This window comes from Gopherus evgoodei, chromosome 8, assembly GCF_007399415.2.
Source record: "Gopherus evgoodei ecotype Sinaloan lineage chromosome 8, rGopEvg1_v1.p, whole genome shotgun sequence".
Classification (NCBI taxonomy): domain Eukaryota; kingdom Metazoa; phylum Chordata; order Testudines; family Testudinidae; genus Gopherus; species Gopherus evgoodei.
Genome location: NC_044329.1, coordinates 100,810,951 through 100,825,940, shown reverse-complemented (window position 1 = coordinate 100,825,940; position 14,990 = coordinate 100,810,951). Strand labels below are relative to the sequence as shown.

Here is a 14,990-nt window from a genome sequence, read left to right as displayed (position 1 = left end):
TTTCCATAACACTTTCAGACTGGGCAGAATCTCAGCTTTCATTTAAACTAAAATAAAAAAATTCCTCACGCTTATGAAGGAAACCTTCCAAATGCAAACCAAAGGTAAAGTGATGTCACATTGCCTGCCTGATTCTGCAGTCAGTCTGAAAGAACGTTTCTCAGACACATGAACTTCTCTGCCCCCTATTAATCCCATTGGACTGTCGACTAAAATGATGACCGTCTCATGTCAACATTAACAATTGTGTTACTGATAACATTGAGGATGGGAGAAAATACCAGGGGTCGGGGGGTTGGAATGGGGAGTGGAAGGAGAGAAGGAAATGCAGAGAGAAGAATAGAGAGAGACAGAAAGGAGGTTGGGGAAGGAAGAAAAAATATCAAGGGCAGAAATAGCAGTGGGCCCATCCAAGAGTATGCTTTCCCACTGGGTGATAGTAAATGTGGCAATGGAATACTTTAAAAATATCTAAACATTTAGTTACTTTATAAAGACCTGATTACCTCCTTGATCAAACCTCCTACTGACATCAGTAGATGTTCTGCTGTGGATGGAGGTGGGTATGGAGTCCCAGTTTTTTGCTTCCGTTTATGGGCCATGACTAGATGAGGAATTCAAGCCACTCCATGCAATCAATTTGACACCCCTGAAGGGAAAGCCAGGCATAATCATCCCTTTTCCCGCCAAGTAAAATTACCTGGCTAATAACACTCCCTGTTAGGAGACCCTCAGCAAGTGGCATCTGTGACACCGGGGGTTAATGCACTAGACTTACAGTGCAATTCCTGTAAATTGCTGGACCTTTTCTACTTCTGGTTTTGTTTTATAGCAGTTGTGTGGAAGTGGAGTAGCCAGAGTGCCAGCTAGGCACTTCCTAAAACCAGGGACTCTCCGCAAGTCTTTGTTCTAACAAGGGAAAGTCCTGTAGATGAAAAGACCCAAGAGAACCTCACAGGTGCCACTCTTCATGAGAATGACTCTGGGCAAACTGGTTTCCTCTGAAACAACATTGTTCTCTTTTTAAAGAGGAAATTTGGTATAAATCAGGTACCAAAAATAGTCTGGAGAAGATGTTTGTTTCCCACCCCACCCCCGCAATTAAACCCAACCCACCAATAGTCCTGAGCCAACGCTGACCTGCCGGGTGAATATAGACTCATTGCAACAAGTCAACGGAGACTGGAGACCTTCTGCTGAGGTATGTAAGAGATACTTTGCTGTTATTGCTTTCCATTCTGATGCTTCTTGAACTGAATGGCAGGGAGAAGAGATGAGTTCATCCTCTTCTGGTTACAGCTAAAGCAGCCTTGCCAGGGCTGACTTTTATCCCTAGCTAAACAATTTGGCTTTGGAATGCAGTAAGGGCCACCAAATGACAGGTATTTACAAGTGATTTCCCCAAGGCCGTGTTGCCCAATGAGAACTTTATCCTCTGCCAATTACTCAGGTCAGCCAGGAAGTACAGAGTTAAGACATTCCACATGAGTTGCAATGGGGCAGTAGACAGTAGCTTTAATTTCTTTTTTAAAAGACTTCAAAAGTATTCTCCATTAAGAGCCTGGTCGTGCAAGCTCTCCATGCACAGAATGCTCACTGTCTCACTGGGAAACCTGTGGCTGAACAATTTGCAGGATCAGAACCACACTAGATGGCGATAAAACATTATTAACCAGCTGTGCGCTGCATGTTCCCATAAAGCCCTATGCATTTGGATGATGCTTAAGGACATACTTGTGACTATCCATTTAGGAGGTAGGACAGGGATATTAGAGAGTCAAGGAGGGTGTGATAATCTCTTTTATTGGACTAGCTTCTGTTGGTGAGAGACAAGCGTTTGGGCTTACTCCGAACTCCTCTTCAGGTCACTGAAGAACAACAGTGCATAGGGAAGGGAGGACACCCAGCCCACCTGAGGTATTTATGGCCTGCAGAATCTAATTTTTCCATTTCATTCCTGGTTGGGAAGAACTGAGGGTAACTGATGCAGGAATGTCTGCCTCTGTCTTCAGGCAGCCTAAACAGTGGCTCTCAGAAGTGTTGACTCCCCTGTCCCTCATTAGGCTTACTGGTTTGTTGACTCCGAAGCTCAATGATGACACTTCAATGTCAATATTAACTATTTCACTGCTGTTTCTTTTAGCAGATAGAATGAGCCGAGGGGTGGGAATTGGGAGTTGTTGGAGGGAAGGAACTGCAGAGGGAAGAGAGGAGGAGAAAGACAAGGGGTGAAAGGGAAGGAGAAACAGAAGGGAGGATGAAGTTAGAGGAGCAACAAAGACCAGGGCAGCAGTGGTCTTGCATGGGGCATATTTTTCCATCAAATGATGCTGGTCAAGGGACTTAACAAATTACAACTAAAAATTCAGTTCCTACTACCAGGCTGTATTTGCCCCTTGGTCTTAGTGCTAATCTCTCTCTGCTATGCATGGGAAATCTGCTGTGGATGAGTGGAGCAGGGGTCCTCCATTTATAACCCAGCCCATGGAGTGTCATTAAGCCTGGAATTTGGCCCACTGTACAGGATAAGTGCCATGTCGTAGACTCCCATCCACCCCATTAGTATTATTCACCATTTCAGTTACGCTGTCATTGATTATTTATGAGCGCCACTCCTGTGAGCTCCCCTGGTACAAGCAAGATCATCAATGGCAAATCAAGCATGGGATGGCTCCATTGTTAAAAAAGCATGTTTAAACACATATTTAAAAGCCATTGTCGCACTGGTGCAGATACACTGGTTCATCTTCAAGGCCTTTTACAGACATTAACCCACACAACATCCCCATGAGGTGCATAGGCAGGTATTAGCTTCATTTTATAAGAGGGGAAACTGAGGCATAAAAGTGCTGTGACTTGCCTCAGGACACAGAGAGAGTGCCAGGATTATACTAGAGGAGTTCCTGTCTTTAAATCCTATGCTGTCAGACCGCTAGGCGGTGCCTATGAGCTCTGTCAATTAGATCAGATTATGGGATAATCCTTGCCCATTAGAAATTAATATATACAAACCAATGATTTCCATACATAGAATATGCCATGAATGGATAAACATCTAGTTCTATGTAACTGTAAATGTTAAAAAGGCCAAGCAGTTTTTCCCCAGGCCAATATTTATCTTAAGATGAATTTTCACTAGTCTAAATTCTAAACCCTTGCACTGACTGGAACTGAGCAGGGAGGAGACAGTGAGGGAGAAGCCCTGGGAGCAGGGAAGGCCAGTGCCACATGATTCCAGGGTCCCTGCCACATAAATAATGTGCTACAATAGACCTGAGGCTTTGTCCAAAGCGTAGGCTGAGCAGCACAGATGTCAGGATAAAATCCCCTATGCAGACTGCTCTGGGAAAGCCTGCTACAACCCGCTGGCTTTCTGGACAAGGCTGTTGCTAGCACAGCTCCAGCTCTAACACTGAGAGGGCCTATGGGACACCTCCAGCCAATCTGCTCTCGTTTCCAACTCCGGTCAGAAGCCTGGTGAAATGAGCGCAATGCAGCAGCAGCTGGATCCCTGTACACATTAACCTGTGGAACTCACTGCTCACAAAGAACATATCTAGCAACTAAAGAGAGGAAAACCCTGCACAGTATTTCATCTATGGAGAGCTCCATCCCCTGCGAACTCAATCCCCCCTTTACCGTGACATGGCCGAACCTTGGCACTGTTAGGAGGCCTCAATTTTCTGCTCAATAAACATAACTCATGCTCCATTATCCTGTGTACAGTCAGGGAGCGCCTTTTGGCTGGGCATTTCAATGCCCTGTAAAGCAATCATCAGTGGTGCCTCCCATCACCCCAGTACCAGTACAACCATTGTTGAAGAGGAGTGACCAGAGCAATGAAGGGGATTCCCAAGGGCATATCACAAGTCATTCTTAGAGCTGGGAGCAGACCCTAGCAGTCCTAACTCCCAGCCCCCCGCAGGCCACAGTTTAAAGGGCCAGTTGCTCAAACAAAGAGAATGCCTTTCATTACCATAAGAGAGAGGCCATCACCACCCACACTAGTTCTCCGCCTAAGCCCCGACAGGCGTCAGGGGAACATCTGATCCCATCCAACCTATGTTACCTATGAGTGAGCCACCAAATCCTAGCCGGTCCTTGCGTTTGGGCTGAGGGGCATGTTTTTCTTTTCACACATCATGTACCAAATCACAGAGGAAGAGGTGCTTGCTTCTTCCAATGCATGGTAGCATCAGGAAGCTGAAGCCCTGAATGTTTAAAATAAGCTAGAGACAGACCTCTCAATATATCATTGCATTTTTAATTGTCCATATGCTCAATCCATTATGTTTCCCCAGATGGCAGGGATGCTTAACTACTACTTCCTCATCTGGGCTGTAATAATGAGGATCTCTGGCAGGCACCTGGCACCGAAAGGTAAAATACAAGATCTATGCACTGTAAACTGAGAAGCAAAAGAGAGGTGAATTCATTGCTATTACCCATTGGCGATACTTCCTGCTGCTTGCAATTGAGATCAGTTTCATCATAGGGCTGTGATCATTCCATTATTTTTGTATTGCAGCCACGTCTAGGGAGCCCAATCATAGACCCGGCCCCATAGTGCTAGGTGCTGCACAAACACAGCCCTGCCCCTGAAGAGCTTACAACATCGTGTGAGATGCTAAATCCGAGTGCAGGTAACATTCAGTGAAGTCTTGCTAGTGACAGAGGGCTTGATCCTGGTACAGGGCAGTTATGGGGTGTTGTGTCTATAAATAGAAGGTGAAAAGCGATGAGCAGGGCAGACAGTGTGGGGGAGTCCGATCCTGGATGACTCAGTGCACTGTGCAGCTGCCATGTTATCCTGCCTAACAGCAGGAGCAAAGCCAGAGAGGGAAACGTGCAGTTCAGCAGCTGATTAGCATGATGGGACTGACACTTTGACCCAGGTCTCTTACCACAGCCTGCCCTTCCTTTACCCTGCGTGTGTATAAGTAAAGGAGCAAGCACACCAGGGGGTTGCAGCTTGCTACTATGCAGTATGCCTAGTACTCAACCTGACTTGCCCAGATATGTAGCTTCCATTTGCACTGGAGCATACCAACCTGCTGCATGATGGGCAAGACTTGCAGGGTCAAAGCTACAGTCTTCAGCACACAGAGACTTCTCCATCCCTTTGTCTCCCCACTTCTGCCAGCTGGCTTGGAGGTTGCTGCTGGGGAAGGGAAAGGAAGGGAAGGGTGGGGCTTTGGGTACCCAGGAGGGCAGGTAGAAAGAGTTCTGGGCCATGGGAGGGCAAGGCAGATGAAGCTGGGTATCAGCAGCTGTTTCTGTTACCTGAGGTTCAGCAATGTGCAAAGGGGGATCAGAGCTCCTAAAATAGCAATATGTGATTGAAGGCCCAAGACCTTAATCCAGGTGTTCACAGTCACTGGGAGAAGAAAAACATAGCATGCATATGCTGAAAGCCACATTGCTAAATAAAATAGTTTTGTGGCTTTCATTGGCTTCCTCCTACCCCAGAAAGCAAATGTTACTTTTCCATTGTATGGATCAAGGGCCTGCACAAAAGTAAGTACATCAAATGTTTGTTTTAAGCATAGCTGAAAAACTGCCGGAGTGATACTTTTTTTGTACTCTTATCCATCAAGATGGGTAAACAGATGTTTGCTTGCAGAGTTTGAACAAAACAAACCCCTTGTGGAGACTGTGCCTGCCAAGGTCCAGCCTGGAGCAAATTTTACAGCTAAATTATAAGCCCCTGAAAATAGAGTCTTAGAATTATCACTCCTAACTAGAGGCTGGAGGTGAAACCAGCCTGGCTGTGAGGATGGCTAGGTGGAGAAGATCTCCTGTTTAGGCTGTGTAAAAAGGCAATGTTCCCCCTGTGGGTATAGATGTGTATTCGGGGGATATGCAAGATAAAGTGCAGTAAGATTATTGTGGCTTTTTTGAATGTTAACTCCTCCCTGCATAGAGCATTCTGAAGATTACCAGCAAGATGCTCCCTAGTTCCAGTGGCATAATGAAAAAGGCCATCGATCTGTTTGATGATATATCACTCTGTTCTCCCCTTGCAATCTCTAGGAGCCTCTGCCGCCTTCCACTTGCAGTGCTTAGTGTTTTATCCAAAGTGCATGTCATGCTATTGGACTCCACAGGATGGTGCTGCATCCAATACAACAGTCCACCTCAGATATAAGATGAGGTAAATAAAACTGGGTGAAAACTTTATCCCAGCTATGAAACATGATCCTTGAATTACTGCATGTTTATGGGAGACTCCACAGCATCCAGCAAGGGGACGTAACGCTCTTTTTTTGACATTATACAATTCACTGCACGGAGTTCCCCTTCTTTCTCTTTATTCCAATGTATTGAGAGTGGTGTGGGCTGCAGTATTTTAGTTGCACAGTAGCTGCACTGTAGTGTCCCCTCAGATGGGGGGTGGGAATCAGAACAATTGTCTAAGTACCTTTCCACCCATATAGATAAATTCTCCAGCATTGGCCTTCTTGGTGTTATTGCGGGTGTCTAGATTACTCCTTTAGAATGCTGTGTGTTAGAAACAAGTAGCACCAGCACTTGTTAAGTGTGTATCTAAATCATACACACTAATGCGATGGCCTTTGATCTAACTACTCTCTCCTGGGGCACAGCGTACTGCATACCTCGGCAAAAGGCGCTGGGGTGTTTGCAGCTGGCCACACCAAGTGCACCTTTCCAGTCATCCAAATGGACATCCCAGTGGTTGGCAAAGCACATGCATGTTCCATCAGCAGTGCGATGGGTTGAAAAATTCACTACCTAGAGATTTCCACATGCCTCAGGCGCGAACCCAGAAAAAATGCAGCTTTAAAAAGGAGTGGGAGGGCATGCAGGGGAGGGTGGACTGGGAGGGCATTGTATGTCTTCCTGCACAGAGACCTCTGGATGGGATGGTCTCCTCACTCTTTGTTCACTTGGTTTAGGGGAATAACAGAAGCCGAAGAATGCAAAGACTATGTCACCAGTGGCCCCAACTCCTGCTATTTCAGCCGCACCAACCTCTGCCTGTACTTGACCTATGAAATCTGGGTGGAAGCTGGGAACCAGATGTCAGAAAAGCTGATTGTTAACACTGAAGACATTGGTGTGTGGGCTGTGCGTGAATGCGTTTCAGGTCGTGTTTGCGTGGTTGGTTCTTTGTTTAATTGTATTTATGGCAGAGAGGAAATTAGAGCAAATACTCACATTTGTGTTCTGACCCTGATCCCACTGGAGTGGATGGAGAGATTCTTAATGACATTAATAGGCTTGGATCAAGCCCTTAGAGGAAGGTGTCGTGTTCCAGTGGTCTTAGTCTGGGACTGGGAGCTAGAAAAAAATGAGATATTGATTCCCTCTGTGCCCATATACAAACCAAACGTCCTGGGTCTCAGTTTCCCCATCTATCAAGTAGGAATAATACAACCTCACCTTGGTGTCGCAAGGGATAGTTATGACTGAAGCTTTCAAACACCCTTTGTGGAGAAGTACCGTTATGTAGGCGAGGGGCAGGCTATTCCTGACCACCTAGGCCTTGTCTTCACTTGGCAAAAAGGTGGTTTTACCATGCGTTAGCTAAGCCATCATAATTAACTTGAGTTACAATCTTGGGGCGGACAAGGCAGCTTTCAGTTTTCACATGTGTTAGCAGGTCAAACCTCAGCATGCTAATGTGAAAACTACCAATGCCTTATCCATGGTGGGGTTTTAATACGCGCCAGCTAAACACATGGTAAAACACCACCTTTTTTCCCTGCTGTGGCCGCTTGCCCACAAAGCCCCCACTAGAGCACCCTCTGCTTTTAACGTTCAAAATGTGAACAAAAACCCAGGGACAGTCAGATCCCATGGTTGCTCTCAGGCCCTCCTCTAATTATAAACAAAGGAGCTTCAGTCAACAGTGTAGCTCCAATAGTCTCTGGTGCTGAAGAGGAGAGGGGGCATCGAGCCAGGGGGCAAAGCCTCTGCGCATCCCTTATCTCGTGTGATTCCATCCAGGGGCAGACCCCTTCCTAACAGGGCTTTTTACACTTCTAGGCATCCCACTCGCTTTATCTCGGCCTTCGCCCGGTATCTGCTCTCTCGCCATCCCTCCAGGCAGCCTGCTGGATTGAACACAGTCTCCCAAGTCCTATCCTGCTGCAGCTACGCTTTACTTTTTTATATTCTCTTCCCCACAATGGTTCTCACAGCGCAGATACTTTTTGGAGGAGAGGGGTTGGGACAACGGAGGATTATTGGCCCAGGAGTTGCAATCTCTCTAACTCTGGCTGGATGCCATAAAACCTGCCCTGTTCCATTTCGATGCCGAGTGGCTCTTGCAACATGAATGGGCTGTTTGCCCCTGGCTCAGTTCTGCAGCCCCTGCATGTGAACCGCTTCCCCTGAAGTCGATGGGGAGCTCCTCACATGCAGCAGCAGCTCCAGAGTCAGAGAACCAGGCCCTTCTTCCTCGTGTTTGAGGCCCACCACAGAGACAGCAGTAAGTAAACTAATCCCCTCGTGTCCTGTAGAGAAGGGCCAGGATGAGTCAGATTTCAGCTGGATGAGACTCTAGAAAGTCAGCATGTCACACCTGTGAGTTTAGTGCCTCTGAACATCTAGAGCTGGGTGATGGTCTGATAGAAGTCCCTTCTGAACAGTGTCAGGGGACCGGGATGTAACGCAGCATGCCCCAGCCACGTTGTGGATGGGTCTAAGCCAGGTCAATAACCATGTCTTCTAAGGACTGTAACATGATTCTAAGATGGACTGTTCCCATCTACACAGGCAAGACCCAGCCGGGGCACTACAGTGTGCTAATTCAGTCCCCTGACACTGAGAAATGTGCTGCATTGACAGACCCATGACTAGAGCTGTTTCTTCCCATATATTTTGTTTGAGCAGCATGTTAACTCCCAAGCAGGGGGTGGGTGGCAGCCCCTGAATGTAATGGGCCTCTTTCAAAGGCAGTGGTGGTTAAAATGCCCCGACATTGGCTCCAGTTTCCCTCTCTCCCATCTCTTTGCTGCCAGCTTCTCCTCCCTATAAACTGCCTTTTTTTTCCCTTGTTCAGCCTACAGCAGCGTGAGTTACCCATCCCCCCAGCTGCAGAGTGAAGCAACTCAGCCTTTTCCTCCGCTGGTGGCTCTTGCTTGATTCGGTGCCAGGTTTGTGCGTGTGGGGAAGAGAGAGAGAGCATGACACACACACACAGAGTGAGTGTGCAATAGGAGTAGTCTCTCTCTCTCTCTCACACACACACACAAAGTGATTGTGCGATAGGTGTCAAATCACTCACACACAAAGTGTGCAATAGGAGTAGAGTTTTTCTCTCTCACACAGAGTGAGTGTGCAATAGGAATAGCGTCCTCTCTCTCTCTCTCTCACACACACACACACACACAAACTGTGCATGGGGTAGCCGTTCTCTCTCTCTCTCTTGCTCACACACACACACACAAAGTGTGCAATAGTAGCCACACACACACATGAAGTGAGTGTGCGATAGGAGTCAAATTTCTCTTTCTCTCTCTCTCTCTCTCACACACGTGCGCGCGCACACACACACACAAATGGGGCAAGTGTGCAATAGGAGCAGAGTCTTTCTTTTTACCACAAGCTGGGACTGGACAACAGGATGGATCCCTCAAAAATTGCCCTGTTTTGTTCCTTCCCACTGAAGCGTCTGGCACCAGCCACTGTCGGAAAATGGGCTCCTGGGCTAGCTGGACCATTCTTAGTCCAGTTCTTATATGGATGTATGGCCATTCTTATATTTCCATCCAGGGACTGACCTGGTTACTTCTGCACTGAGACCAGTTTGTCTCCCCCAAAGGAGTTCTTTCCCCCGACACACAAACCTCTCCCCTCTGATCCCTCAGCAAACAGCCTCTGCCCTTGCATGCTCCAGGCGGCAGCTTCAGAAACCAGCAACTGTAGCACACACACACAACAGACTGCGAGGAGCAGGAAAATCACCCCCAGATTGAGCAGCACACACAGTAGTTTACTCAGTCGTAATACTTCTCTGCCCTATTGTACCTAGAATTACGTTAGAGACTTTCTTCACATTGAGACTTACTCTTAGTAACATGGAGAGCTCTTTTCTATTGGCCAATGTGACTTCTCAGGATTTCCCCCACTTCCTCGAAGACTTTGGCCTGATGGAGAAAAGTGGCCTTATTCAGGAAAGCAGCACTTAAGCGTGTGCTTCAGTGCATCCCTGAATCGGGGTTTTGCTTGGGGGAAGTGAAGTTATAGACCCTTGTGTAGTTATGTAACTAAGGGCACTGGGGCCAGATTCTGGGAAGAGCTCTCTGAAGTCAATGTGGTTTGTGGTGCTCATCACCACCACTTGGTTTTTTTCAGTGGTTGGGCTTGGGAGGAGGGGAGTTCCTTTGGATCCCCATAAAACCTCAGAGCCAATCTTGCACTGGCAGGACTCCTAGGTTGAGCAGTGTTGCTGGCAGATATTTTAGGAACATCTAGTTCACAAGTGCTAAGACAGGAGAACATAGGGCAATTTTACTGCTAGTGGCCATGCGCTCCTGGTGAGCTGTTATACTGATTGCTGCCAGTCAACAGAAACTTTAGTTGGCTGTTAGATAACAAGACTCACAATGCCGGCTTTAGCCAAAATTCAAATGGGAGCGGCACTCCCTGTCCAGACTGCTGAGATGGCAGTTTCCTCTTCCACTGTAGATTCATTACTCTTTGCTATGGGGAAGATATTAATGAATCTGTTTTAGTGATTTCCTCCTCTTGTGACGAGGGGCAAAATCTTCAGAAAAAACTAAATGACTTAGGCGCCGAGGCCCAGATCCTCCAAGGTATTTAGGCACCTAATGCTCATTGTAGTGCCTAAATACCTTGGAGGATCTGGGGCCTAGTCCCATTTTCAAAATGACACAGTCACCAAAGTCCCATTGAAAACCTATGGGCCTTAGGCTCCTGAGTGTATAAGTCGCTTGGAAATGGGATCTAGCCATCTAAATCGCTCAGGCGCTTTCAAAAATTTTACCCTGGAGCATGAACAAACCACTGATCACACACGTACACATGGGCACATAGCCAAACCTCCACCCATGTCCCGTGTACCCACAATGTGAGTTTAGCCCCTCTTTTCACCTTCTTCTTCTTTTTTTTAATAGCTAAAACCGAACCACCAGAGGGCCTGAAGGCCACTGGATTTGGCACCCACCTATCCTTAGAATGGGGGTACCCACTTGGTGTGGCAGCCTCCTATTTCCCACTGGTGTTTGAGCTTCAGTACCAAGAACAGGGGAGTGGCGAATGGGAGGTGAGTCACTTTTGCTTTCCTTGCTTCCGATGGGCTGGTCTGTAGTGTAACAGGCATGGGGCTTTCCTTCCCAAAGCCCTGGGGAACCATGCCTGGTTTGCAAGGAACCGTGTGCCACAGAAGTCTGCATACTGCCTGGGAAACGTGAACGTGGGCTAGGAACTTTCAGAAGATAGGGTGTTCAACAGCAGCAGATGAGCTGTCACAAGTAAAGCAATACAATAAGCAGTTGTGTCATCCCTGTTGTAGCTCCATGGGCTTCACTGGGCTTACATCAGAGATGGCTCTGACCCTGCGGTCAGTATCTTAGTGCGAGTTCAGTATTGGCCATATGTAACACCGACAGACCCCAGTCATTGGTGGGAGGGATCAAATCTGGGATCTCTGGAGCTAAATGCATGAGCCTTTACTGCATAAGCTAAAAGCCAGGTGCCTCTTAGCTAAGGCTGTAGCAGACTCATTAATCTCTAAGCAATCTCGGTGCCTCTAGAGGGCGCAGAATGCCACACCCAGGTGGTGTGTGGGTTACACATACACTCTGGAGGAACACTGAAAGTGACGGAACAGAAAGGCCCCTTTTAGGAAACAATATAGCCGTTGGCCAGGAGGGTGGACTAACAAGCTGAACCCTCTCGGATGTCTATGATTGTTTTAGAAGAAAAGACTACCCCAGCTCAGGATCCAAATGTCATGGCCAGACTCTGTCCTGTTCCCACCCATTTCTGCCCTTCTCCTACCCCTTTCAGCCCCTCTGGCCGCATCAAGGGCCAGGAAGCTGCCTTAACTGGGCAGCTAAAGATTCTTCCAGCATAGGCAAGTCCTTGGCTGGCAGAGATTCAGCACAGCCAGGTCTAGGCCATGTCTTGGAGGTGTCGGGGGTGTGGCTGGAGCATGCTGTGCTCCAGCAATCTCCACTGGCATAACGGCCCCTCTTGAGTTATTACAAGCCAGTGTAGTTTGGAGCAGCCCTGCTATAAACTGCATCGGTCTTGGAGCCTGTAAGCTGGTGGAGCTCCACTGACTTATGCAGTGTAGCACAGACTCACTCCTGCTGACCTGGGTTTTGTCCTAAGTAGTCTTCAACAGTTTTTCCTGCAAATGCACTAGCTGCAGGCACAACCAACGATAATAAAAATGGTTTCAGAAGAAGTGGTTTTTTACTCAAGAAAGCTTATGCCCAAATAAATCTGTTAAGTCTTTAAGATGCCACCAGATACTTGTTGTTTTAGAGTAGGTGTAGATTTCCAAGTGGTTGCTCCATATTGATATTTTACTTGCAGTATAACATTTAGCCACTAGATGTCTCTGTGTGCTATACATTTCCAGATAAGTTGAGGTCCCTGGTAAACAAAAGAGACAAAGCTGGAACTCAGGCTGCATGGAAGTTTGTTTCCTTTTGTCTATAGATTGCAGTTATTTTCTTTAATGAGTACCTCCTCTAGAGACAGACTGTGATTCCATATACCATGGAATATTCTAAACAATGGTTTTTGAGAATAATTCAAAATTTGTTTAAAAAGGAAACATATTTATTTAAACAGGTGTCTTTCCAGGGTGTGGCTTATTGCTCCAGGGTCCCAAGACCTCCTTCTTTCTTCTCCTGGGGCTGACACTGATTTCTTCTATGGCCTTGAGACAGTCACTTTGCTGTGCCTCAGTTTCCTTGTTGTGTGCATAACTTAATGTAAATGTAAAAATGCTTTGGAGATGCTGAGTGTTGAATATTATTATCTTTCTTCCTCTCAGTTATTTCTGCTAACTGAAGAATAAAGGAGCAAAGGAATTACTCTTGTTCTTGGGAAGTGAAAGTAATTTAAATAAGTTTTTCTCTTTCTCCGTATTAGCAAGAGCCTGATGTGGGTGAGCAGACCAGCTACTCTGTTTATGGTGTGAAGCCAGACACTGTGTACATCCTGGCGGTCCGCTGCAAGAACTCGGACGGGAAAGGCTTTTGGAGTGACTGGAGCACCCCAGTTGTAGTCAGTTCTGGCCAAGCCACAGCACAACCAGTGCAAAGTGAAGCACAGTGAAATAGAAGATTCACCACACAAGGCAATGGTTCATCTAGCCCAGCATGCTGCCTCGGGAAGTGACCTACAGCCAGTGCTTTGTTATCAGCATCGCAATAGACAGGGCATGTGAATATCGGGTCCCAAGAGCAGATTTTTTTGGTGATTCATTTTGTGAAAACATTTTGTACTGCTTCTTATAAAATAAAAGAAACCATAAAAGCTAAGGCGCCGTTTGTATTATTGTTAGCTAGCAAGAAGGCGCTAACGCTCAGAGTGTGCTTGGTCTGTAAATGCTGAGCCATTTGTGTGAGCTCCAGGTCCCAGGCCCAGACCTAGCTGGGACCTCTTTACAAGCCAGAAGGCCTTACTGACAATTACAGAGTCGCAATTGGAGCTGGGAAAGGTATTCTTCACTTCCCGCAACAACTCCCAGATTCCCTGTGATAAAACAATCAGGGTCCGGGGACGAAACAGTTAAGTCTGATACGTCAGGCAGCATCATTAAGTTTGAAAGTTAAAAACAACCCATGTTAGACTGAAGGTTGTGAGGTTGTGCTTTCAGAGCCATTGCTTCAGGCTGCCTGCAGGCTCAGGGATAATTCTCAGCAGTTACACATGGCTCACGTTTGGAAGATTATTATTAATTATTATTATTATTAATTCTTATTCGTCTTCTTCAGCCATGAAGGCTAGAAACTTACCACTTTTAAAAAAGAAAGCTGAGATTCTGCAGAATCTAAATATACCGTGTAGGCCACATGAATATACCAAGTGGGCTCGGTGTTTGACACCTCTGCTTAAGAGAGTGCTAAGGTATCATTTGTTTTTGTGACCGGGTTAGCTTGGAAACCTGGAATTTATAAAACATTCCTGGAGGAAGAGAGAATGAGTGACTCATAGGTCTCAACTCTCCTGACTGTGTGACACTGGAATTTAAAATGTGAGGCAAACCCATCAAATAGTAGGTGTAAGAACATAAAATCATAATAAATTGCTACATTTATATAGCACCTACAAACTAGAGATACATCCAAGGCCATGCAGAGTCAGCCACCTTTGGAGCAGAGCGTGGAGATGATGTGCACATAGCGTGGACAGCTTATTTTGGCCAATGTAAACCTTTACTGTCATGAAAAAGTGCCATGAGATCTATGCAGAGAATCTGTGGCTTCAGTTTTCAAAGTGTTATCCAGAAGCCCCAAACACAGTACATAAGAATGGCCATACTGGGTCAGACCAAAGGTCCAGCTAGCCCAATGTCCTGTCTCCTGACAGTGGCTGATTCCAGGTACCCTAAAGGGAATGAACAGAACAAGTAATCACCCCCCCACCCCCCGCCACACACAGCAAGGGACATGGTACTCAATTCATATAAGTCAGAAGGAGGAAGATCTAAGCTGACCATGTACTTTCTAGATAGACACCTTAAGTATCAGAGGGGTAGCCCGTGTTAGTCTGGATCTGTAAAAGCGGCCAAGAGTCCTGTGGCACCTTACAGACTAACAAACATATTGGAGCATGAGCTTTCGTGGGTGAATACCTGCTTTCCACATCAAGTGAAGTAGGTATTCACCCACAAAAACTCATGCTCCAATACATTTGTTAGTCTATAAGGTGCCACAGAACTCTTTGCCGCATAGACAGCTTGGTCACCAAGTACCTTATGGGGGGCAGGGAAGTATTATAAACCAAGTCATGGAGAGATTAAGGTCATATAGGGGGAG

General features: G+C 46.6%; 1 protein-coding gene across 1 annotated transcript; it reads left to right on the top strand.

Annotated features, from left to right (window-relative positions):
* The first annotated feature begins 881 nt into the window (after positions 1 to 881).
* On the top strand, positions 882 to 13,398 carry LOC115656523 (cytokine receptor-like factor 1). Its single transcript, XM_030573333.1, has 6 exons — positions 882 to 1,201; positions 4,302 to 4,380; positions 6,034 to 6,154; positions 6,918 to 7,078; positions 11,106 to 11,254; positions 13,099 to 13,398. The coding sequence occupies exons 2-6, from the start codon at positions 4,302 to 4,304 to the stop codon at positions 13,282 to 13,284; spliced, it is 696 nt and encodes a 231-aa protein (XP_030429193.1). The 5' UTR covers positions 882 to 1,201; the 3' UTR covers positions 13,285 to 13,398.
* Positions 13,399 to 14,990: the final 1,592 nt, after the last annotated feature.